The 26,926-nt window shown below is 41.1% G+C and overlaps 1 protein-coding gene across 5 annotated transcripts in view; it reads left to right on the top strand.

Annotated features, from left to right (window-relative positions):
* The window catches only part of znf385c (zinc finger protein 385C), a 153,361-nt gene that overhangs the window by 61,590 nt on the left and 64,845 nt on the right, over positions 1-26,926 (top strand). Inside the window, exon 1 of one of the 5 annotated variants that reach the window (XM_057860705.1) lies at positions 7,792-11,333. The exons of the other annotated variants lie outside the window; for them this stretch is intronic. Within the exon in view, the coding sequence (XP_057716688.1) occupies positions 11,324-11,333 (10 nt within the window). The 5' untranslated portion in view covers positions 7,792-11,323. Of the gene's footprint in view, positions 1-7,791; positions 11,334-26,926 lie in introns of those variants that run through there. 5 annotated transcript variants of the gene reach the window in all.

Genomic DNA, 26,926 nt, shown 5'->3' with positions numbered 1-26,926 from the left:
GCCATGTTTGACTGTGGGGACCGTGTTCTTTTCTTTGAAGGCCTCGTTTTTTTCCCCCTGTTAACTTTGTGTTACTGGCTTTTCCCAAAAAGTTCTACTTTTGTCTCATCTGACCAGAAAGCATTCTTCCAAAACGTTTTTGGCTTTCTCAGGTACGTTTTGGCAAACTCCTGCCTGGCTTTCTTATGTGTCTGGGTCAGAAGTGGGGTTTTCCTGGGTAGAGTCCCTTTTCATTCAGACGCCGACGGATAGCACGGGTTAACACTGTTGTACCCTCAGACTGCAGGGCAGCTTGAACTTTTTTGGATGTTCGTCAAGGTTCTTTATCCACCGTCTGCACAATTTTTCGTTGAAATCTCTTGTCAATTTTTCTTTTCCGTCCACATCTAGGGAGGTTAGCCACAGTGCCGTGGGCTTTACACTTATTGATGACACTGCGCACGGTAGACACAGGAACATTCAGGTCTGTGGAGATGGACTTGTAGCCTTGAGATTGCCCGTGCTTCCTCACAATTTTGCTTCTCAAGTCCTCAGACAGTTTTTGGTCTTCTTTCTTTTCTCCATGCTCAATGTGGTACACACACACACAGACACAGGGCAGAGGTTGAGTCAGATTTAATCCATTTTAACTGGCTGCAAGTGTGATGTAGTTATTGCCACCACCTCTTATGTGCCACAGGTAAGTAACAGGGGCTGTTAATGACACAAATTAGAGAAAGATCAGATGATTTTTCAAAGGATGCCAATACTTTTGTCTGGCCTATTTTGGGAGTTTTGTGTAAAATGATAATGATTGAATTTTTTTCCCTATTCTCTTTAGTGTTTTTTCATTGCAACCAAAACAAATGAAGATATTACTACCAAAGCATTTGTAATTGCAATCATTTTCTGGCAGAAATTTAACATACTCTGACAGAATTGCAGGAGTGCCAATACTTTTGGACTGCATTGAAGCTAATAGACAGGTGCTCAAATACTTATTTGGAGCAGTATTGCAAAGTCAAACTAAAGTCAAAATAGGAGTGAGCTGACAACCAGGACGGGAACCGATAAACGTCCGATTCATTTCAACTGGGGGGTCTGAGTGCCATTGATAGAGAAATTCATTTGCACGTCTAGCGCCGTCAGTGGTGGATATTGAGTTAACATAGTCGCCATTCAAGTGGAAAATTTTGTGAGCAAGCTGTCCGCCCCTCTATTGAAGAGTGACATCTTTTTAAAACCATGAATCGATTCTTGGCGGTAGCATATCGATAACCGACGGAGATTCAAAGTATGGCGATATATCCCTTCATGGATATGTTGTCACACCTCTAGATGGTGGCACAAAGTGATCAAAATGAAAATTTGGATCCATTCAGGGTTTTCATGTTTGACACCAGAATGAGCAGTTAACAAACGTCCAAGTATCGTTGCCTCGTCCTAAAACTGAGGTTGTTAAGCGGACCTTGTACTTACTACATACTGTAAATGTAGCACGACAACATGAAAGCCTCCTGACTCACGTTTGTGCCGATGTGACACAGTTCCGCGTGCATAAGGCGATGGATGCGTTGCCGTACACTGGTGCGTTTGTTTATTTGCGCGCATGTGTTTGCCCGCGCCACATTTGCCTTGCTCGGCTAGACTCCTCCCAGTCAGAGCGCGGGCTGTCGCCGCTCGTCAACGTTAAAGACGGCCCGATGCCCTCATGCGCCCCGACAGGCGGGGGGGGGGGGGGGGGGGCGGCCCGCGGGAAGCCACGGGATGCGGGAACACCCCCACAGCGCTCACGTAACCGGGATGAAAATCATTTTGTTTGCATAAAGGATGATAAAACATACATGTTTAATCATATGCAACGATGACATTTGAAATCTTTACATTTTTATGCTTCTCTCATGACCTTTGGAGAATAAGTCGGTGTCTAGCTGATGTGGTGGCCTAGTTTTACAGCTGGCGCATCTTCCATGACCCAAACCTTATCGTTTTTGACATCCACAGACCTTTTTTCACACAACTTTATAACGAGAGGTCCCTCACATTTCCACTGTAGAGGATTGGACCAATATCTAACACGACACTCTCCAACAGAAATTTCTTTCAATTCTATCCGGGTGGCATTTATTTGCTTAGCGCATTTCTAGTCACTTGTGCGAATGTTTGCAGAAGGGTGGAACGAAAGACTGCAATTGTCCGTAAGACCATTATGACTAACTTGATCTTTTTTTGTTTGTTTCATGTTTAATTGATTTCTTTTTTTCAATTCTAGTTGTCATGGTTGCTGGGTATGTAAATGGTGCTAATATTTGGACCTTATGACTGTCTTGTTGTCAATATTTTTATCGTAAATTTAATCATTTGACTGCCACTGCGTCCAATCTATTTTGACCTCCCAGTCCAAATGGATTGAACGTCTATCGCCATTAATGGGTGTTGTTGATGTGCATTTGACTAACTACTACAACACATACACTATGAATTAAAAAAAAATTTTTTTTGCAAGTATCAAAACAAAGTACAGTATTCTGCATAGACTTCAGAAATATTAAATAGAAATATTAGATTATGTTATAGATATTTCGGGCCGCAGTGCCGATTAATAGGGGTCCTGCATTGTTGGCGTGGCCGTCAAAGCTGAACGAGTGGAATCACAGACAAAGAGCTTTTTTTCATTGAAAATTCTTGTGAATAAATACTTAAATCCTCAAATTCTTCATAGATATGGACATAAAACAGTCTCGATTCTTGGTTAAAAACAAAACAAAACAAAAACTGCGCAGGTAGCATTTATTTTACGTAAATATGGCGAAGTACGATGCAAGTCTGTCAGTCAGTGTGGCGGCTGCAATATGTAAACAGCTTTTCCGGTGAAAATTCTTGTGAATAAATGCTTAAATCCCTGAATTCTTGGTTAAAAGCAAAAAAAAAAAAAAAAAAAAAAAAACGGGCAGTTTGCAGTTGTTGTTTCCGAAAATATTGCAAACTATGAGGCTAGTCAGTAAGGAAATTCGCGGCTGCCAAATGTAAACAAAGAGCTTTTTCTGTTGAAAATTCTTTTGAATAAATGCTTAAATCCCTGAATTCTTTATGAATATTGATGTAAAAGAGTCTGGATTCTTGGTTTGAAGCAAAAAAAAAAAAAAAACGGCATTTATTTTGCGTAAATATTGCCAAGTATAATGCCAATGCTGTAGCGGCTAATTTCTCCCGTTGATTATTTTCACAACGTTTCAAAATGCATGCATGGTGCGAAAAATATAATGATTACCTTGAATCCTCCAACAAATCACTCCTGAGACAATCTTTCCTGTTTGTATGCGGTACAGCTTTCATACTTTTTCAACCTAAATCCGGCGTCGGAACGCCGCACTTGTCACTGCGACCGACTGCGAATAACTGAAGCGGATTGTGGGATGGCCCCCTGCTTGAAGGCGTGGCGCACTGAAGGTCGAATCTGACCCGTCAATATCATTATGAAGTCTATGGTAGTCTGGTTAAAATTCAATTAGAATAAGTTTCAATTCTGGTTTAAACACAATAAATTACGAGCACAGCCGTTGTGAACATGAATGATGATGAACAGTCCCAGGTTAAAAATGGCTATGAAAATAGGCACGCACTCTTTATCGTTCCTGTACATGTTCAATCTGTTGCAGTGCGAAGCCCACTTCCTGGCTCAGCAAAAGTTGACATCCCCAATAGCCATCACTGATGCGCGATGCTCGAGTGGGACAATCTGAGATACTTGCATTTGATTGGCTAAAATAGTAATGGCATTTAAAAATGTCTGGAAACAGCTAGTTTGCCTACTTATTGGCTTTTATTGACCACTATTCAACACAGGCAAGATTCTTTCATCGCATACACATGATCAAGCGGTTGTCTAGCCCTTTACTTTTAAATTTATTTGTATAATAGCTCTTTTAAAAACCCTGGGCAGTCCTCTTTACTATAAAGCTAAATTTAGTCCCGTATTTTCGGACTATAAGCCACTACTTTTTTCCCTCCTTTTGAATCCTGCGGCTGATAGTCCAGTACGGTGTATTTGTTGATTTATTTGGGTTAATCGATAATGCTTTATTTGACAGTGGCGTCATAATTATGACATGTCACTGTTATGGGCATTACTGAATGCTTATGACATATGTCTTTAGATGTCGTCCGGCAAATTATGGCACTAACTCCATTGATGTCCAGCTCGGATCTTTTACATCCATTTAAAAATGAGATCAAATGCCGGATGACATGAAATAACATCTTTTATAAGGATTCATTAACGCTCATGACAGTGCCATGTCATAATTATGATTGGCCTGTGACAGTCTTATGTCACCACTGTCAAATAAAGTGTTACCAAATACCATAACTAGCAATTAAGGAAACAACTGGACAGCAGTAACTGAAGAAATAATTAGCACAGAGCATGAATTTTGACTGGTATTTACATATGTAGTGCCGCGATGCATGCTAGGAGGCATGTTGGATGACAACAGCGTTGACAGCAGGTGGAGGCAGAAGTTGACTGTCTCCCCCAAGGGAGCAGTGATGGCCAAATGAAGCTTCTTGACGCAATGAAGCTTTGCAGCTGATTGGTTCAAAGCTTCATGGTGGTTCATTTGATCCTCTGACAGTCTTATGATGCCGCTGTCAAGAAAATGTGTTACCGGTTAATATCTTTTGGTGTAAATATCTTACAATACAGTGAGGACAGCTGAGGCTTATAGTCCAGCGCGGCTTATCTATGAACAAATTTGGTCAAATATGGTGGATGGCGGCTTATAGTCAGGAGCGCCTTGTAGTCCGAAAATCACGGTACATCATAAATAAGAGGCAGGAGAATACTCGACTGCATGTTGCTGACATGATGGTTTGAACCAGTACTTTTACAAATGGTGTGTTTTTGCCATCTAAAATGAAATTTCAGCCTAACAAATAAAGAAAAAGTCTCACCTTTGGCTACCCGGAGCCAGCAGTGAGAACTTCACCGCCTCCTCATCCTATTCGTCGACTCCAGTTGACAGAACTCATTGATGATTTATTGATGTAAGGGAAGCCAGCACGGCGTTGTCTCTAGCTAACGCGCACAAAAGTTTCCGGTCCCTTTTCTCTTCCCGTCAAGTCATCTATGGCCTCCATTTCCTTTACTTTTCTTTTGCCGTCCCGATACTCTTGAATACATGTCGACGTGAAGCTACTGTAAACACGGAGGTCCGGATGTGACTCACGTCTAGCGTATATTTCCGTTGAAAGAAGAAGCGTCCAGATTTCTATTTGGAGCAGTTGGCTGCACTCGCCCACCACGTTATGTAAACAGGGCAAGTCTTCCTGCATCAACACATTATGTCGGAGAAGCCAGCCCATGAATCATTGCGCTTATTTACTTGGGCGCCATCTTAATACATTATTACCACAAGTATCGCTTCCAAACGGGCTTCATTAGCAACTTATCACTGATGGATTACCGGTGCCGGGATTCCATTGCGGCGCTAAATTGCGATTCCATGCCCTTTATGCTTCTTATTAAGAAAAGGCTTAAGATGAAGATGTGCAGAACAACATATTAGACGTATTTTGGTATTGTCCATATTAAAAGGTTTTATTGAGTTTATGAATAAAATCAACGGTAAGCTACATGTTTGGCCCCTTTCTATGCACCCCTAAATGCAAGGTAAAGCGGTATACTGTATATCCACTTCATGCACAAGAACTTGCCAATCTTGAAAGAGAAACTTGTGAGTGTTGCATTCAGGTGCCACCTGTCTCCCATTACTGCCCGTCAGTCTCGGCTTTACCGTGGCTTGCCCTCAATGCTATGCCAGCCGCCGTCAGTCTTCCTCTCATTTGAATGAGTTAGTTAGTCAGTGAGATTGAGCTGTCGCTTGCTTATCAGCTGAGTTGTTTTTAGGGTGATGGTCTACATTTTGAAGAGAAAATGGTGGATGTTTTGAAGCGGGTCTTGACAGGGCAAAACCCAGGCTCCTGGATCAGAACCGTGGAAACTCCCTTCACGTGCCATTCAATCATGACGTGATCGATGCGTGGGCTGCCGCTGATGACGACGGACAATTTTTAGCTTTCGAGAAACTGCTTAGCTTTGATTCTGTGTCGTGGTCTGAAGGAGTAGCGCAGGGGTGTCCAAACTTTTTGCAAAGGGGGCCAGATTCGGTGTGGTAATAATGTGTGGGGCCGACCTTGGCTGACGTCCTTTACGTAGAACAATATATTCAAGCAAATTTTAGCAAGCCATTCTGTGTGTCACATTTGCTTTATATTTTTTTTTAGTTAATAATTTCAATAATTCGCAACGAGCCTTTGGTGTGTTTTCTTCCGACTCTCGGGCTCTTGCGAAATACTGCTGCTGTAAAATTAAACTAGCTTCAAGTTGCTTCAATTTCTCGCTACGTATCTTCCCTGTAATCTTGTCTCACATGTCAGTGTGTCTTGTTTGGTAATACCGCCTCACATTGAACTCATATATATATACAAATAGTCCAATTTCCACCTATCCTTGAAGCGTCGGCCGTCTTTTTTTTTTTGTTGTCGCCAGTTTAGAAAGTTGGAACTAAAGGGTCACACGGGGTAATGTTGCTTAAAGTGCTGCTGCCTTTTAGTGGGTAAATGAGGAGCAGCATTTAGTGTGTAAGCTACTTCATATGCTGGTAGCAGTACTGCTGACCAATTTATTAAGCCTGTGTGCGGGCCAGACGTTATTGATTTTATGACAGAGGCTGGGGGCCGGATGATATTTGACCACGGCCCGCATTTTGCCCCCGGGCCGGAGTTTGGCCATGTCTGGAGTAGCGAATCTTTTAAAGGCATCACATAGTACCACTCTCTGCGGCCACACTTTGTCACGGATGTTGGACATCACAAAGCAAACACCGCCCAGGCTGCACCTCACTGTTTGCTATCGAACGGGAGTTTGTCGGGGAGCCGGAGCTACGAGACGTCTCCATATTTCACACGGTGGCCTTCAGGTCTGTTGACTTCTCTGTCACAGCTTCAAACAGCTATTGCTCAACAAATGAAATATGAAAAAAAAAACACGACCTAGCTAATTTGTCTTTTTTACAGAACAATACATTTGCCCTCTGGTTGCCTGTCTTTATTTGTAATGCTTTGCTGCCCCTAGTGGCGCTAAGTGTAACGACTTTGTTAGGCTCATTTAACAGAGGTTATCGCGTAACTACTCGAGCTCACAGAAAACACGGAGTGCTAAAAGAGAGGCAAACTTGGACAGCCATTTTATCTTGAATAAGCATCGCTTGTAACTTATATTCTTCTTTTGTTTTACATACATGAACAGTGTGGTGTGTAGAGCTGGGAATCTTTGGGCACCTAACGATTCGACTACGATTCAGAGGCTCCGATTCGATTATAAATTGATTATTGATGCACCACAAACACCCCCCAATACCCTGCTTTAAATTTTTTGTACAATAGTTCCAAAATTGTTCAAAAATCCTCTCAGGCTAAACAAACTACAATTTCAGTATCAAGTAAACCGTTAAATACAGTAAATAAAATACTCAAGTCCCTACTCTGTATTGGCAGCTTTAAACTACATTCAATTAATTGAATGTTGTGAGTCAACCGTTAAAGTTGTTAAAATTGCTTCCGTTATTCCCTAATTTCCCTTCTGTCTACTTTCGACGTCAAAGTTTTAAAACTGTTTCATCATTTAAAGATAGATTCAAGTAAAGATTTTGCCGATTTGGGGTTGTTGTTTTTTAAGATAAAAGTAATTAGGTTCGCTACAACAGAGCCTTCTAGAGAAGTCTACTGCTTTAAGATGGCGCCTGTTTACTAGTGCAGGAAAGTCTGTTATTTCGCATCTAGTTCTTGGTATAGGATCTATCTAACACGGCCGTCGTCTGTCATTTCACATCTAGTTCTAGATATGTGATATTTACCATAGCTGTATGTTGCCGTATGTTTGTAGCAACTGGCAACTGGGCGCTGTTTGTAGTGGCTGATAGCCGCAGTCAGGTATTATTGTTTTTGTTTTTTTTATCTAGTGGCAAGAGTTAAACATGATATTTACTCTCAGTCCGTTCCTCATTGCGTCCTGAAGACCGCGCTGGCTGTGTTTTATTTCCGCTTTACCTGGCATAATGCAATAATCAGAATTTGGATGTTTGTGAATCGTTCTCGAATCTTCCACGGCCGAATCGCGAATAATCTAAGAATCAGAAATTTCGCTCGCGTCTAGTGGTGTGTGTATACTTCCTTTGTTTACATTTATAGTCAAACGTAGTTATATTATTGCATGGCTGCAAATCATCTATTACAGTACGTATTATCTTGTGTATGATGAATAATCTTTTGTAATACGAAGCGAAAAAAGCTTTGAAATACAACAAAAGGAAGGTTGCCTCTACCAAACAGATTATTTGTCAGATCACATTATTATGTGCAAATAAAGACTGATATTAAGAAACGAGGCTGTTAGGGATTGCGGAACCGGCTGGGGATCCCAATGCAGACAACAGTGAAACAAAGTGGGGAAATGTCAAATTTGGAACACTGAGTTTGCCAAGGCGAAAGGTGGAGCGGTCGCGGTGGGCACCATAGATGCCAACTTGTGTAGCCGGCGGTTCTCGGGTCGGGTTGACAGTTCACCAGGTAGAAGGAGGTATCCGACGAGTGCCGTGCTGATCAGGTCGAGAAACAACTGACAGAGAAACCAGACATGTTGATCGGGCGACGTGGCGGTGCGTTTGCTGGGTGTCATGTTTTTGGTTTCCGACGTTCTTTGTGACATGTTTGTGTTCTCAGCAGTTCTTTGTGACACATTAAAGAGCACACTGTTTTTGTGACGCATTTGGAGTGTATTTAATGACGCCTGTGTCTATAAGCTGTGTCGGACGATTGCCTTGCATACCGCTGTGGGTGCCTTTATATTCATGCTCTCCAACATTTCCTCTGGTTCATTGCTACTTTGATTATTTTGTTTTTTGGTGCTCTATTTTCTATTGGACTTTGGTAAATTGGTGTACTGTTTGGCATCCTTCCTTTATTGTACTTTCTATTAAATACAAAATTATTAGCTATTTCTGCTCTCTGAGTCTGTGATTGACGATCATCACACTGGGCTTTTAAAGCTGGCTAATGACAGTCACCCTGAGCTGCGGCCGCTCCACCCATCTTACATCCGACCCATCAAGCCAACTCCATCCGAGGTAGGTCTAAGGAAGAAGGGGCGGGGGCCCTGACAGACGCAAGTCACAAACACTGGAAAAACACAATGCCATAACAATCTCGGTGAGGAATAAACAATTGGTCTTTCTGCCGATTCTCAACAACGTATGACAATGAATGGATTGTGACAGCCTCATGGCTCCACTTGGTACGGTCATTTTTAACTGTCCAAAAAGCAGAAAAATAATCACTGAAAAACACATTTGACATCAATTAAGGCATACAAAACAACGTACTCTCGTTCGGTAGGGATCTCCCAAAATGAAATGAACTTGCTGACGACTACTTATCCAGACATGTCTGGAGTGTGACAGCTTGACCTTCTCTACTCTGGTCTCTGGGCAACCCGAAGCGGCCGAATCCTCTCAGTGTTAACAACCAAAGACGCCCTTTATTTGCTCCGCTGAGCTGTTGTTTCTCCTAGGCGTGAAATCAGATGACCGGCGGACGCCGGGATGATTGGATTTTCTTTGTACTTCAGTTGTGATTCACTCCAGTGGTGTCGGCAACTCAAATGATGTCAGTCTTTTATGGACTAAAAAGGTGGAAAAGACCACTGCAAGAGGGAAAATGAAGGGCTACTGAACAGCTGTTTTGATATCATTTTGTTTAACTCTAGGATTAGCAGATTTCTTACAATAGATGCAAAACTTTGTGCTTTAGCATACTGTGTCTTTCAGACAATGGGATGCAAATGAGAGCAGGGTGCTCTAGGTTTGTTGTCTGGAAGATGAAGACTTGAATGGACGAGCAAGGGAGTTAGAGTGAGGTTTTGGGTCGCCAGGTTAGAGTTTTCTGAGCAGCTGTTCATACTGTTAACAGACACATATTTAGCCATCTCATTGTATGTACCATCATGAATAATGTTTGTTACTGTTCTCTGATGAGCTGCGATTGACTGGCAACGCATTCAGGGTGCTCCAGCATCCCCGCAATCCTCGTGAGGGTAAGTGGCATGAAAGAGGAACTGAGAAAATGAGCGAAATGGATGTACGGCACGCTTGGAGCGGACAACGCTAAGCAGCAGAGGAAGCCGACACGGAGAGGCGGAGAGGGAGACATTTAACGCTGTAATTAAGTTCCTGATAGCACCCTCGCTGCCCTGGCACGGCTCCAGGAGAGCTCGGCGTTGCACCAGAGGTCTTGAACAATAGCACAAACGCACAGTGGAAAGAGCAAACAGAAATCAAACACTCCCTGAATGTGTGTCAGTGAATGAAGCATCTTTAGAGTAGAGTTGACAATCGCTCGTATTTACGCTTCCTGTGGGTGGAAGCCTGTCATGTGCGCTGTCGTGATGTCAATAAACGGATTCTTGTAGGTTTCCCGGACGTGCCTGTTTTTGTTATTTACGGTTTGAAAGGATTCTGATTCCAATGCGATGACATACAGTGACACTCTGTTATTGTAGCCCAACGTTCCGGCAGGGAAACGCTAAAGAGTGCTTTTTTATTATAGGATGACGTCGAACAGTGTCGTGGTAATGTTGTGGTGTTACCAAGTGGCATTGCATCGTGACAATACATTGTCACACTTAATTGTAGCGTTGCACAGAAATACAAAGTGCATCATTCGTCCATGTCGGTGCGTCGCATTGCTCCTGGTTGCTTTGGTGCTGTGGCATATTTCTACAGAAATCAAATTAAAAAAGCTACTTTGTTTACCGCCACAAAAGTTGTTGACCGTTCCGAATACCACGGGTTACTGATTATTCGGTAGCCTACCCGTGCGGTTTGGATTCAAACGAGGATGTTCAATTTGATGTCGTTTACAACTTTGGATGGCTCACCTGGTTAAAATGAGGTGAAATGGTTACGCGGTGAAAAAATATTGTCATCAGTAATCGGTTGAGCTCAGTCTGCAGGTAGAGATAGGGAGAGAGAGAGAAAGACTGACGGGAGTCGGGGAGAGAGAGAGAGAGAGAGAGGCGGTCCGGGCTGTTCCGCTCTTCCGCCTCATTCATTCCTCGCCGGCCGCCGTCAAGCCGAGACGAGCAGCGAGCGACAGCGGGAGGGATTTTAACCGGATACGCTGTGGAATTCTCGGGCACTGGACAGCCGTAGGAGTAGCCGGGGGTAGCCTCGGATACGGCGGGAACACCTGTGCTCCCCGTGGAAGAGGTGAAGTACAAACTGCTGCCATGCTCATCGGTGAGTCCTAAACACAAAAAAAGTCCCCGTGACTTAACATTTAATTCAAGTGGGATGTATTCTTTAAAGATGGCAGACAGCAACTCCTTCGCGTTAGCCAAAACAGGAACTTTATTCTAAAAATGATGATTGGAAATGTATCAAGTATTTGTATGTTAAGTTAAGCTTATGTATCACACTAAAAATATGACATAAAATTGTCTTAGGGTTAGGGTTTAGGTTTGGAAAAAAACAAGAAAAAAAAAAACACCATTTGTCCTGTTTTTTAATGGGGAAGGGAGGAAGCATATTTTTTTTCCTACTATTGTATGGAATGTGCAATAATTGGATTACAGAATACATACAATATTTTAGTAATATAATGATTATATGACACAGAAAGTCACACACCCTTAAAAATATCACAGAGTTTTTTTTTTTCTTGTTTAGTATTTTTGGACAATTTATGGACTGAGCAATTAATAAAAAAAAAAAATTCAGAGGATATCATTTTTTGACACGTCCTCAAATGTATGGGCTTTAAAAAAAAAAGTGAGTCACTGAATCACATGAAGAGGTGATTGTATTTTAATTATTTAAAAAGTATGTCTCAAAGTATGCATATATGCATAAAGATGGAATAAATAAATGAGAAATATTCAATTGTTCTGACAATGGCGACACCATGTAGATCTGATGAAATAGTGCCTTTTATTGAAACAAGGTGACCCCTACGACATATGCCACTGTGATGTTTTCCTTTGTCTTCTGCCGCTACATTAGCAAAACTCGTGGCACGGAAGCAGTTTTGAAATTTGAAAGATGACCAGTTCCCGCAGACGTCCATTTTAAGGGCTCCGTCGGGCCCGAGACGCTCGCAAATGGACGGCGTCGAAACGGTCGCGAGCGGTTGATTTCAGAAACTGCTTTTTGGTGCGCTTCAACGGCGAGCCCCCACCTCACGAAACCTCTCCGGGCAGGCGGGCCTCGGAGGACTTGCTGATTACGAGCCCGTCCCTCAGGGAGCGGGTGCCATTCTTCATCTTCCCGTTGATCGGAGAGGGTAATCTGCGCTAAACAGGGGTCCCGGGCGCAATCGGAGCTAATTACTCGTAGGGGGGTTAGGGTTTCAAACTGGCCTGTGAGTGAGCTTAGCAGTAAATGAGAGGACTTACAACGTAAGCTGACGTATTCTTTGACTCACTGAGCTTTTTTCATGATTAACATGTCTAGACACTGATTTAGGCGGGTAAAAAAAAAAAAAGGCTCTCCGTATGGCCTTAAAAATGGCCATTTCACGTCGTCGCCGCTCTTCATGGAATGCGATACGACTAACCAGGGCCGCTACACCGCATCAGCAGGGAAAGCTAAGCGTGTTGGGCCCTCACATGGCCTAAAGGGCACCACTGCAAATGATCTTTAAAAAAGAAAAAAACATTTTTAATTTTTTTTTAAGAAGCTCATGCAGCCTATTGTGTATTGCAGTTTAGGAGCTAGCTTTATCGCCCTTGAAATACAAAAATGTATACCAGTCTCTAGGGCTAGGTTCAGACCGCAGGTCTTCATGCACCAATCCGATTTTTCGTCATATCGCGTGCCCGTTCAGAATATATTTTTTCATTAAGCCCGTTCAAGTATCACGGATGCGCGCTAACTTACACCCGCCAGACGCTGAGCAAATTAACCCACATGAGCAGAAGCATCAAAAGAAATGACTACATTTGCTGTGGCCCTACGCTATTTTAGGGTGACCATATTTTGATTTCCAAAAAGGAGGACACAAATAACAGACATAAATAATCCCCGTTTACCCTTATACTCAAAGTTTATATGTATTGATCGAACGCGATGCACGCACATACGGTCAGTTTGCCCCGATTCTCCGCTACGTAAGCAATGTTGCGCGCATTTTATGCACAGAAAGAAAACTGAGCATTCTCAGGCTTCTCCTTTTTTTTCCCATTTTATTATTATTTTTATGACTGTGGTCGAGCTTGCCTAGCGCCTGCCTCAAAGCAGAGTTCAAGCTAGGCACTAAAGGTAATGCACAGCCCCATCCCTGCCTCTCTCTCTTTGAATACGTAATTGCTGCATGAATTCCGATTTGGGAGACTTGATCGTTCACAAGTTTTGAAAAATACGGCCCAAATCAGTTTTAAAACCACATACGAAAGTGACCTCGATCGGATTTGAAATGGACCACTTCTATGCGACTTTTCCTGTTCAGTCTGTCAAGGTAAGTTGGAAAAACACGAAAAAATCTGATTTGTTCATCAAGACCTGCGGTGTAAACCTTGCCTTATTCTCTTTGGTACACATGACACTTTAACAATTATATTGCTAGTGTTTTAAAGTCCTGAAATGGAAATGTTTATTTCTCACGGCAAATCATTACTCGCCATGCATTTATCACTTTATAGTGTCTCATTTGTGACGAAGTTCAAAGACCACTGAAACAATGCACATTGAGGCTGCAGGCTGTAGTTATCGATTATTTTAGTAGTTGATTAATCTATCAACTAGTTAGTTCGAATAATCGAGTCCTCGGATTAGGAACATTAAATGCGCTGCAGAGTAGATTTTGATGTATTACATGGGCTTGCTAAGATTGCACTTTGAAAAGAGCATTAAATGTGAATATTGTACAAAATAAAATTCCCGAGTACGTCTTCGTTTAAAAATAAATTAAAATACTTGAGCTTAGCCTGAAATGGTAAAGAAAATATAAATACATTAGGATCGAAGTACAGTACATCAAAAGAACGATTGGCTAACTTGTATAGCAAAATGCGCTAGCTTAAATGCTATGAAATGACAACCTTTTTTAACAATGTGCTTAAAAAATTGTTCAAACAATTACTCTTTTTCCACACAAAAAAGGCTAAATATGTATATCTATAAACTAAATTACCGAATGCGTAAAAGAACCACTAGCTCATACCGAAATTTACTTTATGTTGGTCTTAACAGGAAGAAGCTGAATTCAGCCATGTTAAATGTTATGTCATATTCACTCTTGCCACTAGAGGGGAGTGTATCCACCCAAATAAAACTAAATGCAAACACTTTCAAAACCAACCATTACAAGGCCTCGAAGCAGCAAAATTTGATTCAAAGCTTTTTTTCTAATCAAATGACTCGATTTAATCGATTAATCGTTGCAGCACTAATGGACATTAACCACTAGCTAAATGTCAATAGTTTTAAATATTTTGACACGGTGAACGAAACGTTAAAAAACACCCGCGAATACAAGCGTTCCAAAAAATATTACAATTCAGTGATGTGTTTTGTGTAATGATTATGAATTTAAAACGGCACCTAAAGGAGGTAAAGTGGCACTGCTGCTACTGCTCAGACACTTTGGCTAGGTTCATACTGCAGGTCTTAATACACTAATCCGATTTTTTCGTGTTTTTCCGACTCGAGTGAGACATTCACTTGACGTTCTGAACGGGACAAGCCGCATAGAATTGGACCATTTTAAATCCGATCCGGGTCACATTTTTCCAGAATGTCACGGCGGTCTGAACGGTCAAGTCTCCCAAATCGGAATTCGTGCAGCAATGACGTCATGGAAGAGCGAGCGAGACTGCGCGCTACGGCAGCGGTGCAGTTGTGCATTAGCGCCTAGCTTGCCTTGAACACGGCATTTTGGGAAGTGTCGGGCTTGACAACAGTCGTTTAAAAAAAAGAAAAATGGGTTGAGGATAAGCCTGACCATGATGGGTTACCTCTCTGCTCTCTGCTTACACGGCCGAGAGTCGGGGCAATCTGCCCGTATGTGTGTGCGACATGCACGGACAAAGCGTGCGTGCTATCGATCCATATAAACTTTGAATATAAACCTAAACGGGGATGATTTATGTCTGTTATTTGTGTCCTCTTTTTGGAAATCAAAATAAGATCTCTCTGGAATGACGGATGACGGCCAGCTTGCGTAGTCATTTGTTTTGATGCTTCCGCGCATGCGTGTCGAACTGCGAATGAGTGCGCATGCGTAATTCTTGAATGGTCTCAATGGACAAAGGCAGTCTGAACGGGCACGCCAGAAAAACTGATATGACAAAAAAATTGGATTTGTGCATTAAGACCTTTGGTATGAACAAGCCTTTATTTTTTCTAGAATATGTTGTTTGTGCCACTTTAAACAGTACTTTGGGCACATTAACACATGTAACATTGAAACTAAGGGAGCAGATCAACAACCGTGCTACAGTTCTAAATGTAGGCCTGATTTATTTAATGATTTCTAGACTTTTTAATGATGAAAAAAATGTTGTTGTTTTTTAAATCATTAATGTAATGTAGCAATTAGTTATTGAATTGATTATTTCATGAGAAAAAGGTTGTTTCTTAGTGCAGTTATGACTTGCATTTGGGAACTAACAGCACAAATGGGGGAGAGGAAAATATTATATTTAACCCTTTCATGCCAGCAAAATGAAGCAATTATCAGAGCATTCCAAAATTTGAAAAATAAGGTCCTAATGAAACCTGTTTTTCAAATTTGTGAAAAGAGAAGTCAAAATGAATATGTGTAATAAGTGCTCAGATATCATGGAACGTGCAGATGCATGTGTTGACTGGCATCCATTTTTTTTTCAAAAAGAAATGTCAAAATTCTGAATTAGTCTCAAAATCATGAAATTTTAGGTGTATCAAATGTGATACATTTGGCAATGTAGGGCTAAGAAAGGTTTTATTGACACTTTAGATCAACATTAACCATTTTGAAACTTTTTGTTCTCTTTTTTTTAGCTTTCGGTCTTTTGTTCTTATGGTCTCATTAAAATGTCGGGGGAGAAAAAAGAAAGGAACATCAAATATTTGGTGGGGGAAAAAAATACTGAGATTGTGTTTTAAGGGCATACGTATAACCTAGCCCTAGCTAACGGCTTTAATTTGATTTCAATGACGGCGATAGAAGTTCAATCCATTTGGACCGAGAGAGTTGACAATAATGTGTGGTGTTCGTGTGTGTGTTCTTTTCTGTATGGCTCAATCTTTGACATGACGTTTACTGAGTGTACTTACTATTTTTTTTTTTGCCTTTCTAGCTTCACATGGTACAATCCTCTTTTCCTACATTTACATCTTCGTTCTTATCTTTCTTCCTCCGTTTGGCGCAATCCTTGACCTACCCCTTTTACTGAGCATGGTTATTTGTTCTTGTCTTTCTATGTTACATCCCACTCTTACAGTGTGTGTTTTTAACTGTACGTATTCAGAGCAAACAAGCCTTCACATTTTACTTCTACCAAGTGTAGATCTTGATCTTGATTTCAGTGCTAGCCGCTTATTCTACGTGTATTTTTTTTCCCTGGCAGCACATCCCATTTTCCTGTGTGCACGCAGGAGCTTGTCTATCTATCTGTATGTGGCACAACCCTTGACAACACACTTTTTTTTAACGGCAGTGTCATTTTTCTTTGCGGGGACACTTTGGCTGCGAATATGACCGCGTGTGTGGATGTGCATGCATAGCAAAAACCCCACGTGCGGCACACAGAATCAGAGGCGACGCTGTATGATGGATGAACCTCCCGAGCCTCGACGTTGATCGCCGTCGGGCCCGAGGCGTGAAGGTGGCTGCTCGCACACGCGCGCTCAGACACACAAACGCTTTTATTCGCTCTGCAGCCAAATTGTGTTAGCTTTCATCGTCGTGTGTCATCTCTGCAGTGTTTGCAGCATCTATCAAAACCTAAACATGCAGCATCATAATCACAAGAACAAAGCCATTTGTGTTTAACGTGTTCTCCCCTTCTTTATTTTGATGGATGTACCGCGGATGCCGTAGGTGTTGCGATTGTCAGCCATCTCTGTAATGGGGTTTGATGGTTTTGCCACATCCCTGTGGACACACCCCAAACAACAACAACAACATGAGGGGTGACTTCCCTCAGCCTGTAAAAATTCACTCGATTAGCACCCGACGTATTATTGATTTTTTTTTTTTACCACTGCAATCCTTCCTATAAATGTATTCCGATTTCCTTCCCCTTAAAAGCTCCACCTACTGGCAACAACAAATTTCTTTAGTTGATTACAGTTTTGGCAGTGGTAGTCATTGGTCTGAAATAGTGACGGACAATATGACGACATATAGCGTTAAAAGGGTATTAAATGACACATGGTGATGAGAATCTTATTGCGTCAATATATGTGTGTACAACCCTGCAGTCCTGATGGATGCACTTACTGGTCACAGTATGCGCACCAGCTATGCTTAAAATGACCTCTAGGTGTCTCTAAACATTAAATTCACCTCATAACAGACGGACAGACAGAAATAATAGCAGGTCATATTTCAAACTCTTAGTTTTAAAACCAAACTAAAATGATCGCATTACAACAAATAGCTTAACTATGAAGTCATGAAACAACTTGAACAGTAACTGAAGAAATGATGATCACGGAACATGAACTATGAACGTTACATGTCACAATATTATCGACAGCTAATTGAGTCGAAGCTTCGTGGTGGTTCATTTGCTGTATGGCGCCATCAAGTGGTCTTGAGGGTAATGAGGTTCCATGTCAATTTGTCGAAGAGAATGACTTGAATGTGCTTGTGTTACTATATGAACAAAATGTGCTGTAAGGATCAATTGTTATACATTTTTTATTAAGAAATGATATCTTTCCCAAAGGCTCTAAACACTTTTTTGGGAGGCAAAGTAGTTCACTAGCTAAGATAAGATTTGAATATTAATTGTCTACATGCATGCACTTGTTTTTATCTATGTGGCAAATAAGAATGAAGGGGGAACGCTGTCATAGAATGTTGTACTTAGGCATGTGCCAATATGAGATTCTGACAGTATGATAACCTTAAGCCAAAATATCACGGTTTCATGGTATTGCATTACAGCTCTAAAATGTGTTACTTTGAAATATGTGGGTTAAAAAAAAACCAAAAAAAAACGTTTTTTTTTTCCCAATCCAACAGGATTTTTATATTTCAAAACATACTATGAAATTGGAACATAAGAATATTAATGTTAAGTTAAAATTAAATAATAAAATAAAAACAAAAATAGCTGAAATATTCTTTTTTTTATTTTATTTTTTATTTTTAAACTAATCTAGTCCTTACGGTGAGCCTAAGCTCATAGCCACATCTCAATATTATTACCATAAGAACAAAAAATATTCCATTATTTTCCATAAAAAGCATGTGTTTATGACTTGTATCATGTTTACATTAAACACACACACTTTCTCAACACAGACAGTTGCCAGAGAGAAACCCCCCTCCCCACATGTTTTACCACCGCTAGACACACTAAACGCGCTGATGTTAACTCTGGTAGTTGGTGGGAAATGTTGATGGCAGTGTTTACTAACCTTTAATTTTGTATAAATGCCAAATCATATTCAGGAGCCACCCTCTGCAAACATGCATGTCAGTAGCCGCGGCTGTCTGTAACTTTTCTGTAGCCAAAGTTCAGCGATTTTGCTTTCTTCGATGGGGGAAAAAGTTCAGGAGTTTCACCTCCTCCAGCCATTGTGTAACACAGCTGACGCACTGACACTGAGCAACAAACAGTGGGGGAGGGTTGAGCCTTGCAGCTGCAAGCGACGGTTTTTTCCTTCATTTTTGGGACATAAAAAATGGCTAATACCATGGGGACGGTATGACGGAAAATGTTTGCAGTTTTGAAACCGTGATGTTTTCATACCACGGTATACCTTGAAACCGGTAATTGGCACATGTCTTGTTGTACTGTTTTTTCTTCCATCAAATGGTCCAAAAATACATGATATCGTAACTTATCGCTATCGTGCTATAAAATAGCACATATTGTGATAGAGGATGTTTCCCATATCGCACACCGCTATTCTGAAATGATGTCTTGCCTTTGATTAGCCCGCATAGTCGTGAAGTGACGGCTTCCGGGTGCCGTATGTGCCCATGTGTTAGACCCCCGTTGATCTATGACAACATGAGTAATGGTCGCATGTTGCTGCCACCCCCCTCCCCAAACACACACACACACATACAGCCACTTATCCTTTGGTGCTAAGGCTAAAGATGCAGGCCTTGAAGGCAAAGTGTGGCAACATATCACGTTTGCCAATGTTCCTGAACACATTGTGTGTATGTGTGTGTCCCCTTTCCCGATCGGCGTCTTCGAGCTTTGAGTCCACGGCTTTAAGCTCCGACCTTGACTCGGACAAATAAGAGCGATTTAAAGGAGAGCGAGTGGGATTATGTGAAAAGATGAAGGAAGCAATCTATGCATAAATAAAGCCAATAAACACCTTATTTATTCTTTGATGGAACATGAAAGGCACTGACAGGGATAAGGCTCATTTACAACAGTAGGAAGGTTGTTGATGGGTTTCCTTAGTTTCAGTGTTGTGTTAATTTGCCAACGTTACTATGCGGTCAATATCAAAACCGTTCATTTTTAGAGCATACCTGCTTCGTCTATCGCTCTTAATGGCAGCCGAGGTGTGTAAAAGGTGTTGCGAAGTGACTTTAAAATGGTAGCGGTATATATTTATGACACAAATTCATCATAAAAAGGATCAGAAAAGGCTTAATCATGAAAGAAGATCCTAATTAGTCTTCCGTACTTACTCAGCTGCCTTTGCCCCGCCTACTAACAAAATCTCCAAACAGAAGATGATGATGTCACACCCAGAGTGAGCTGCAGATTTTTGCAGTCTACTAGTACGCTATCCCTAGGTTTTCTATTCTCTTGTTGCCATTTGAGTGTTCTGTCAACATGTACTAGCTAGCGCAACACTATAAAAGCTAAACATGATCATCAATTGTGGTTGTGATGTCACACTGAGAATTGCTGGATGTTCTCTCATGCATTGTTTTGGATGGAACTATCAGATAAAGGTACAGGACACCAAAAATTGAGTGCTAAATTCGTTTTGTTATACAGTATGTCAAGTTACACGAGTGCAGTCATTTTCACCATTTCTGAGGACTTTTGTTCGTGGGTTAGAAGCTGGAAATTTCCCCTCTCGGCCCCTGTTCTGCATTTTCGGCTCTCTTTCAGTCAGTCTTCCCTCTGTTCGAAGGCTTAGCTTTGCTTCCGTCTCTCGGCGGGCTTATCTTTGGTAAAGCTTCCTCTCTCATCGGAGCAAGCGCCTACATTCCGGGCTCGTCCGTGCAAAAGCCGATAAGTTTGTCTTTTTCTCCACGGCCGCGATTCGTCTGCCACGTGTTTGTACGAGAATAGCGTGCGATTTCCCGCATAGAAAATTTCCCAAATTGATGGAACACAATGGCGGGAGATGACGGGAGCGTCGCGAGTGCCGCTAATAGAGAGTGATTAAGATCATCATGTGTGCGAGTGGTGGAGGATGTGACATTCTTATTAGGGCCCGAGCACTAAGCGTGCGAAGGCCCTATTGTTTTGCAAAGGATTATTTTTTTTTTTATTTTTATTTATTTTATTTTTTTTCAGGGCAAATGAAAACGGCCAATTTGGAGGCCTGAACATGCACGAAAAGTCACCAAAATTTGCACATACGTCCGGAAAATTGTAAATTTCGATAATTTTGCAACGTTGCAAAAAAATATAACAAAATGGCTCAGTGGCGCCCCCTTGAAATTTTAAAATTGGCCTATAACATTAGGGTCTGTCAGCGTAGAGCAATGAAATTTGGGGGGTCTATACCTTGTCCAAAACCGCTCCAAAAAAGCATTTACACGCATATTCCAAACCCAACAGGAAATCGGTTATTTTGGATCAAATATGAAATTTTTATCGATTTACAGGGTGCACATTTGAGACCTTTTCGCCGAGGGAGTTAGTTGGATCATCTTCAAAATTGGTGAGACTGTTCAGGAGACATATGAAATCTTAAGTTTTGAAAATGGTGCGTTTTCATTCACGGGTCTGACCTGGGCGTGGTGCCAAAGTCGACCATTTTTTCGGCAAAATGACAAATTCAGTAAATGACTTATAGTTCCTTGACACAACGTTCAATCTTTTTCATATTTGGCATGTATGTGTGGTATCCCACCCTTAACACGAGTGCATTGAAATATTACCCATTAGGTCTAGTGCCCCCTAGTGAGAACAGGAAATGCCTTTTTTTACGAGACAGGTTCCTCCTCCAAGGGAAAAAAATCTGTTGACCTCAAACCTGCATCAGGGGAGCCTTAAGACCTGTGTTCAGGTGCCTGATGAAAAATATTGAGGTTTTGTTGAGGCGGAGGGGTCCAAACAGGAAAGTGAAAATGAACGTCAACAATTTGTCACGCAAAAAACTTTGAACAGTCATAACTCGGCAGATATACAACATATCTGCGCCAAACCTCCCGTGTTTGTTGAGAGTCATACCCTGAAGGTTCTTGTAGGGGTCATTTGCATCAACTCTACAGTGCCAACTAGTGGCGACAGAAAGAAGTTTTAAAAAAGGCCTTTCCTATTGGGTTTTTTCAACATAGAGCAAGGAAATTTGGGGAGTAGATACCTTATGCAAAACTGCTCCAAAAAGTCTCTTGCACCCATTTTCCAAATCCAACAGGAAATCGGGTATTTTGGATCGAATGTGAAATTTTCATGGGTTCACAGTAGGAGTTTACATTTGGAGGCTTGAATATGCACAAAAACTCGTAAAAATTTGCACATACATGCGGCTTTAGATAACGTTCGATAATCTTGCAATGTTACGAAAAAATGTAGCAAAATGCCTCAGTGGCGCCCCCTTGAATTTTTCAAAAAGGCGTTTCCTATTAGGTTTTTTTGACAGAGAGTGATGAAATTTGGGGAGTCGATACCTTGTGCAAAACTGCTCCAAAAAGTCTCTTGCACCCGTATTCCAAATCCAACAGGAAATCGGGTATTTTGGATCGAATGTGAAATTTTTATCGGTTCACAGTAGGAGTTTACATTTGGAGGCTTGAACATGCACGAAAACTCACAAAAATTTGGACATACATGTGGCTTTGCATAACGTTCAATAATCTTGCAACGTTACGAAAACATGTAACAAAATGGCTCAGTGGCGCCCCCTTGAAATTTTCAAAAAGGCCTCTCCATTTAGGTTTTTTCAACGTAGAGGGATGAAATTCGGAGAGTCGATACCTTGTACAAAACTGCTCCAAAAAGTCTCTTGCATGCATATTCCAAACCCAACAGGAAATCGGGTATTTTGGATTGAATGTGAAATTTTTATCGATTTACAGTGTGCACATTTTACACCTTGGCACCTAGGGAATTAGTTTGATCATTCTCAAAATTGGCGAGACTGTTCATGAGGCATATGAAATCTTAAGTTATCAAAATGGTGTGTTTTCATTCACGGGCCTGACCTGGGCGGGGTGCCAAAGTCGGCCATTTTTTCGCCAAAACACCGAATTCGGAAAATGACTGATAACTCCCTCATACAACGTTCAATCTATTTTAAATCTGGCATGTGTGTGAGGTATACCAGCCTGAGCAGGACTGGATTGAAAATTTACCATTTGTGCTTGGCGCCTCCTAGTGGGAACAGGAAATGCCCTTTTTTTACGGGACACACTCCTCCTCTAAAGGGAAAAAATCAATCTACCTCAAAGCTGCATAAGGGAAGCCTTAAGACCTGTCTTCAGGTGCCTGATGAAAAATATTGAAGTTTCGTTGAAGCGGAGGGGTCCAAACAGGAAAGTGAAAATGACTGTCAACAATTTTTCTCTCCAAAAACTTTGAACAGTCATAACTCGGCAGATATACAACATATCTGCGCCAAACTTCCCGTGCTTGTTGAGAGTCATACCCTGAAGGGCCTTGTAGGGGTCATTTGCATCAAACCTACAGCGCCAACTAGTGGCGATAGAAAGTCACTCGTTTTTCCAATACATGTTCAGTTCTTTTCAGGTTGGTCATTGTAGTTTCAAGACCTATTAAAATACTTATTTACGGCCCATGTCCACGTGTCTCTGTCTGTTGCCGTGACGACCCTTTGTTCGCCATTTAAAGGAAATATTTTTTTTCAGAGACTCAGGCAGCTTATAGAGCCACAATATTTGGCACACTTGGTCGAATTGGCCCACTTAGAAGATTAGTTTTGGGTTTTGAATAAGGGCTTGGCTACACAGCTCAGTAGTGGCTCCTTTTTTGTAGTACTCTCTCCAATAGGGGTTTTTGCTACTTTCGAGCATCTTAGGTTCTAATGAGATGATTAGAGAGGAGGATCTGCCACCACCCTGACCTGCACACAGTCCGAGTTGCGTGACGTCCGAGTTGCGCTAGATTGCGAGGGCCCGTTCAGTCCTGCTTGCAGGCCTAGTTAGGATTAAAATTTGAAAAACAGGGACATGACTGCCATTTTGTTTTGAAACCCTACGCCCTCCTTGAAACTAGGGCTAGCTGGTATTTTAAGATGAAGACCGAACAAAAATTCAGGTTGATAAATTTGCCAGAAAATGAATCGATCACATGTGTATTGCAGATGCAAACTAGTTAGACTGATTTTGAACAGTTCCTTAAAAAAATGTTTAGATGAGCTAAACGGGAACGCTAAACACACACACAAATGACACTTATTGTGCAGCCAATGACCATATAGGTCTTGTTTATCCAACACCCGCTAGCTTAATGCTAATATGCAAAAGAATGATGAGCATCACTTTGCAACACATGCAAACACCTCGATAACATTCACAGAGAAGAAAAAGAAAGATCTTACAGACAGGGCCGGTTGTAAGCAGGCATGTATGAAGGGGCAGTGCACACCATGCTTCAGGAGCAGCCTATAGAATGGAACCCCAAAAGGGTCAATATTACTGTATTGGCCCGAATATAAGACGGCCCTAATTGTAAGATGACCCACTCTTTTTCAAGACTCAAGTTTGAAAAAAGACTTTTTGAACACCAAATGAATTTTTATACAGAACAGAATTACAGTACATCCGAAACAAATGATGATAACAATATATTTGAGAGAAAAAGCATGTTATTTTGCCTCATTCAAATCTTAATATCTGAACATTAAATATGTAAACTAAAGTGCAATCACATTCGTAAATGCGTCTACAACTTGTGCAAAACTCTGCTGCTCGACTCCTAACTAAAACACGCAGGCGCGAACATATCACCCCGATTTTAGCATCTCTTCACTGGCTCCCAGTACATTACCGAATACATTTTAAGATATTATTATTTGTTTTTAAATGTTTGAATAATCTTGCGCCACCATATCTGTCAGAACTGCTTCAGCCTTACAGTCCAACGAGAACCCTCAGATCAGCTGACCACCTGCTTCTAGAAGTCCCAAGATCAAGGCTGAAGCTTAGGGGTGACCGTGCATTTGCGGTGATGGCGCCCAAGCTGTGGAACCAATTACCACTCACTATTAGACAGGCCCCTTCACTTACGGATTTTGAATCACGCCTTAAAACATTTTATTTTTCTTCAGCTTTTAATGTGCAATGACTGTTTATTTTATTGTCGTGTTTGTTTTATCTTTGAAAGTTAACTTATTTTGCTGTTTTATGGTATGTAAAGCGCTTTGGTCTCCTTGGCGGATTTTTTAAATGTGCTATACAAATAAAGTTGATTGATTGATTGAATGAATGGCTTCTGGTTTTTGAAATGTAAATAAACCAATCTATTGTGATCTATTGAACAACAAAATTGCAATAACTGCATTAACCATCAAAGTGAGGTCTAACTAACTGTAGTCTTGAAACAAATCTAAATAAGGAAAAACATCGCAATGAAAGAATGCAAACTGGTCAAACCTGAGAGTAGCTGAGCTCTGTCATGACAGAACATCGCTTCAATGATATCTGGCGCCATCTAGCATCGTGAATGGGTATAACGTCTAGACCGCGAATATAAGACGACCGCCTCTTTTTTATTCTTATTTACATGCAAAAAACACCATGTTATATTCGGGCCAATACAGGAAATAATTCAAAGCAACATTTTGAAATAAATACCTTTGATGAATAACAGAAAAACGATGTAATATGGCCTTTCAATTGTAAAATGAGTAGGGCTGTCAAAATTATCGCGTTAACGGGTGGTAATTAATTTTTTGAATAAATCACGTTAAGATGTTTGACATATTTAACGCATGTGCGGAATGACCCGCTCAAACAAATTAATGACAGCACAGTGTCATGTCCTCTTGTTACTTGCATTTGTTTTTTGGTATTCGTCGCCCTCTGCTGGTGCTTGGGTGCGACTGATTTTATGGGTTTCAGCACGCTCTGCTAGTGTGATTATATGTCAACTCGAACTCATACCAATAGACAGTGCTATACAGACCAGCTAACGTCCGCATCCAGTATTTAGTGGCAGTTCTCGCCGTCTCATCACACTGTTTGTGGCTTATACATGCATCGCTTGTGGGTTGCATTCTTTCCTTGTATATATTCATGAGAGTTGTGCTTTTATTAAAAAAATTCTATAACTTGTACTAACATTTATCTTTTAAGAACTGCAAGTATTTCTATCCATGGATCCCTTTAACAGAATGTTAATCATGTTAATGCCATCTTGTTGATTTATTGTTATAATAAACAAATACACCACTTCTGTACCGTATCTTGAATGTATATATCCATCTTGTGTCTTATCTTTCCATTCCAACAATAATTTACAGAAAAATATGGCATATTTTAGAGATGGCTTGAATTGCGATTAATTACGATGAATTAATTTTTAAGATGTGATTAACTTGATTCAAAAATTTTAATCCTTTGACAGCCCAAAAAATCAGGTAAAATTATGAAAAATTGTACAAAAAGAGTTTTTCACAAAGTATTTTTAAAAAATAATGTCTTTTTCCACAATAGCCTTTTCATGTCATAATGTCGTTTGTCAGCCAACAAGATTTTACAAGATAAAAAGCATTTTTCACATGTCATTTTTTTTCATAATGTCCTTTTCCTGTCAATCAAATACATAAGGCAGAGTTTCTTCAGTGTTTGCCTAGATGGATCGTGAAGTCTGGCTAGCTGCACTAGCCTTTGGTAGCGTCGATGAACTGTTAGGTAAACTTCCACAAGCGCCCCTTTGAAGCTGAGGTGGGAAAAATCTCCCACTCCAGCAACTGTGACGCACGAACTAAACAGCCCAAATTGCAATAGAACATAATCCTAAACCACGCCCAAACACACCCTTCTTCCTGCCCACAGCATGCCCCGCGACATCCTTCCAAAAGACAGTGTTTAACTAATGGATGTCATTTTTTTCTCGGGAAGCTTTTGTTGATTTGTGTTATGGTGACCCTGAGTCTCCTCCTCGCCTGGGTCTGTCGCTGTTTTTGCCTTGCCGTTTGATCGCTGTCGACCTGAAAAAATTGTCAACTTGTGTTTCAAAGACTTCTTCCAGCTTTCAAAATGGAGTCAGCACAAGGGGTTAAGACTAAGGTGAATGTGCAGACTTTGGCCTTTTGGCCGGGTTGTTGGGTTCTCGCCGGCCCGGGTCGTTGGAGCTGCGCCAACGCGGGTTTGGGGGTTCGGCTGGCGTGGTTTCGGCAGTCTGGCTAAAAGGTCATATTCCTTCATCACACAGCGGAGGGAAACAGAGATGAGAAAGAACTGATAATATACCGTCTTCGTGTCCCTTTTTTGGTGTTTTTTTTTTTCCACTACAGCAGATTAATCCGTCAACTTGTATTCATTTTGTGAGTATATTAAAAAT

Source organism: Corythoichthys intestinalis, chromosome 16 (genome assembly GCF_030265065.1).
Source record: "Corythoichthys intestinalis isolate RoL2023-P3 chromosome 16, ASM3026506v1, whole genome shotgun sequence".
NCBI lineage: Eukaryota > Metazoa > Chordata > Actinopteri > Syngnathiformes > Syngnathidae > Corythoichthys > Corythoichthys intestinalis.
This window is presented reverse-complemented; position numbering and strand designations above follow the sequence as displayed.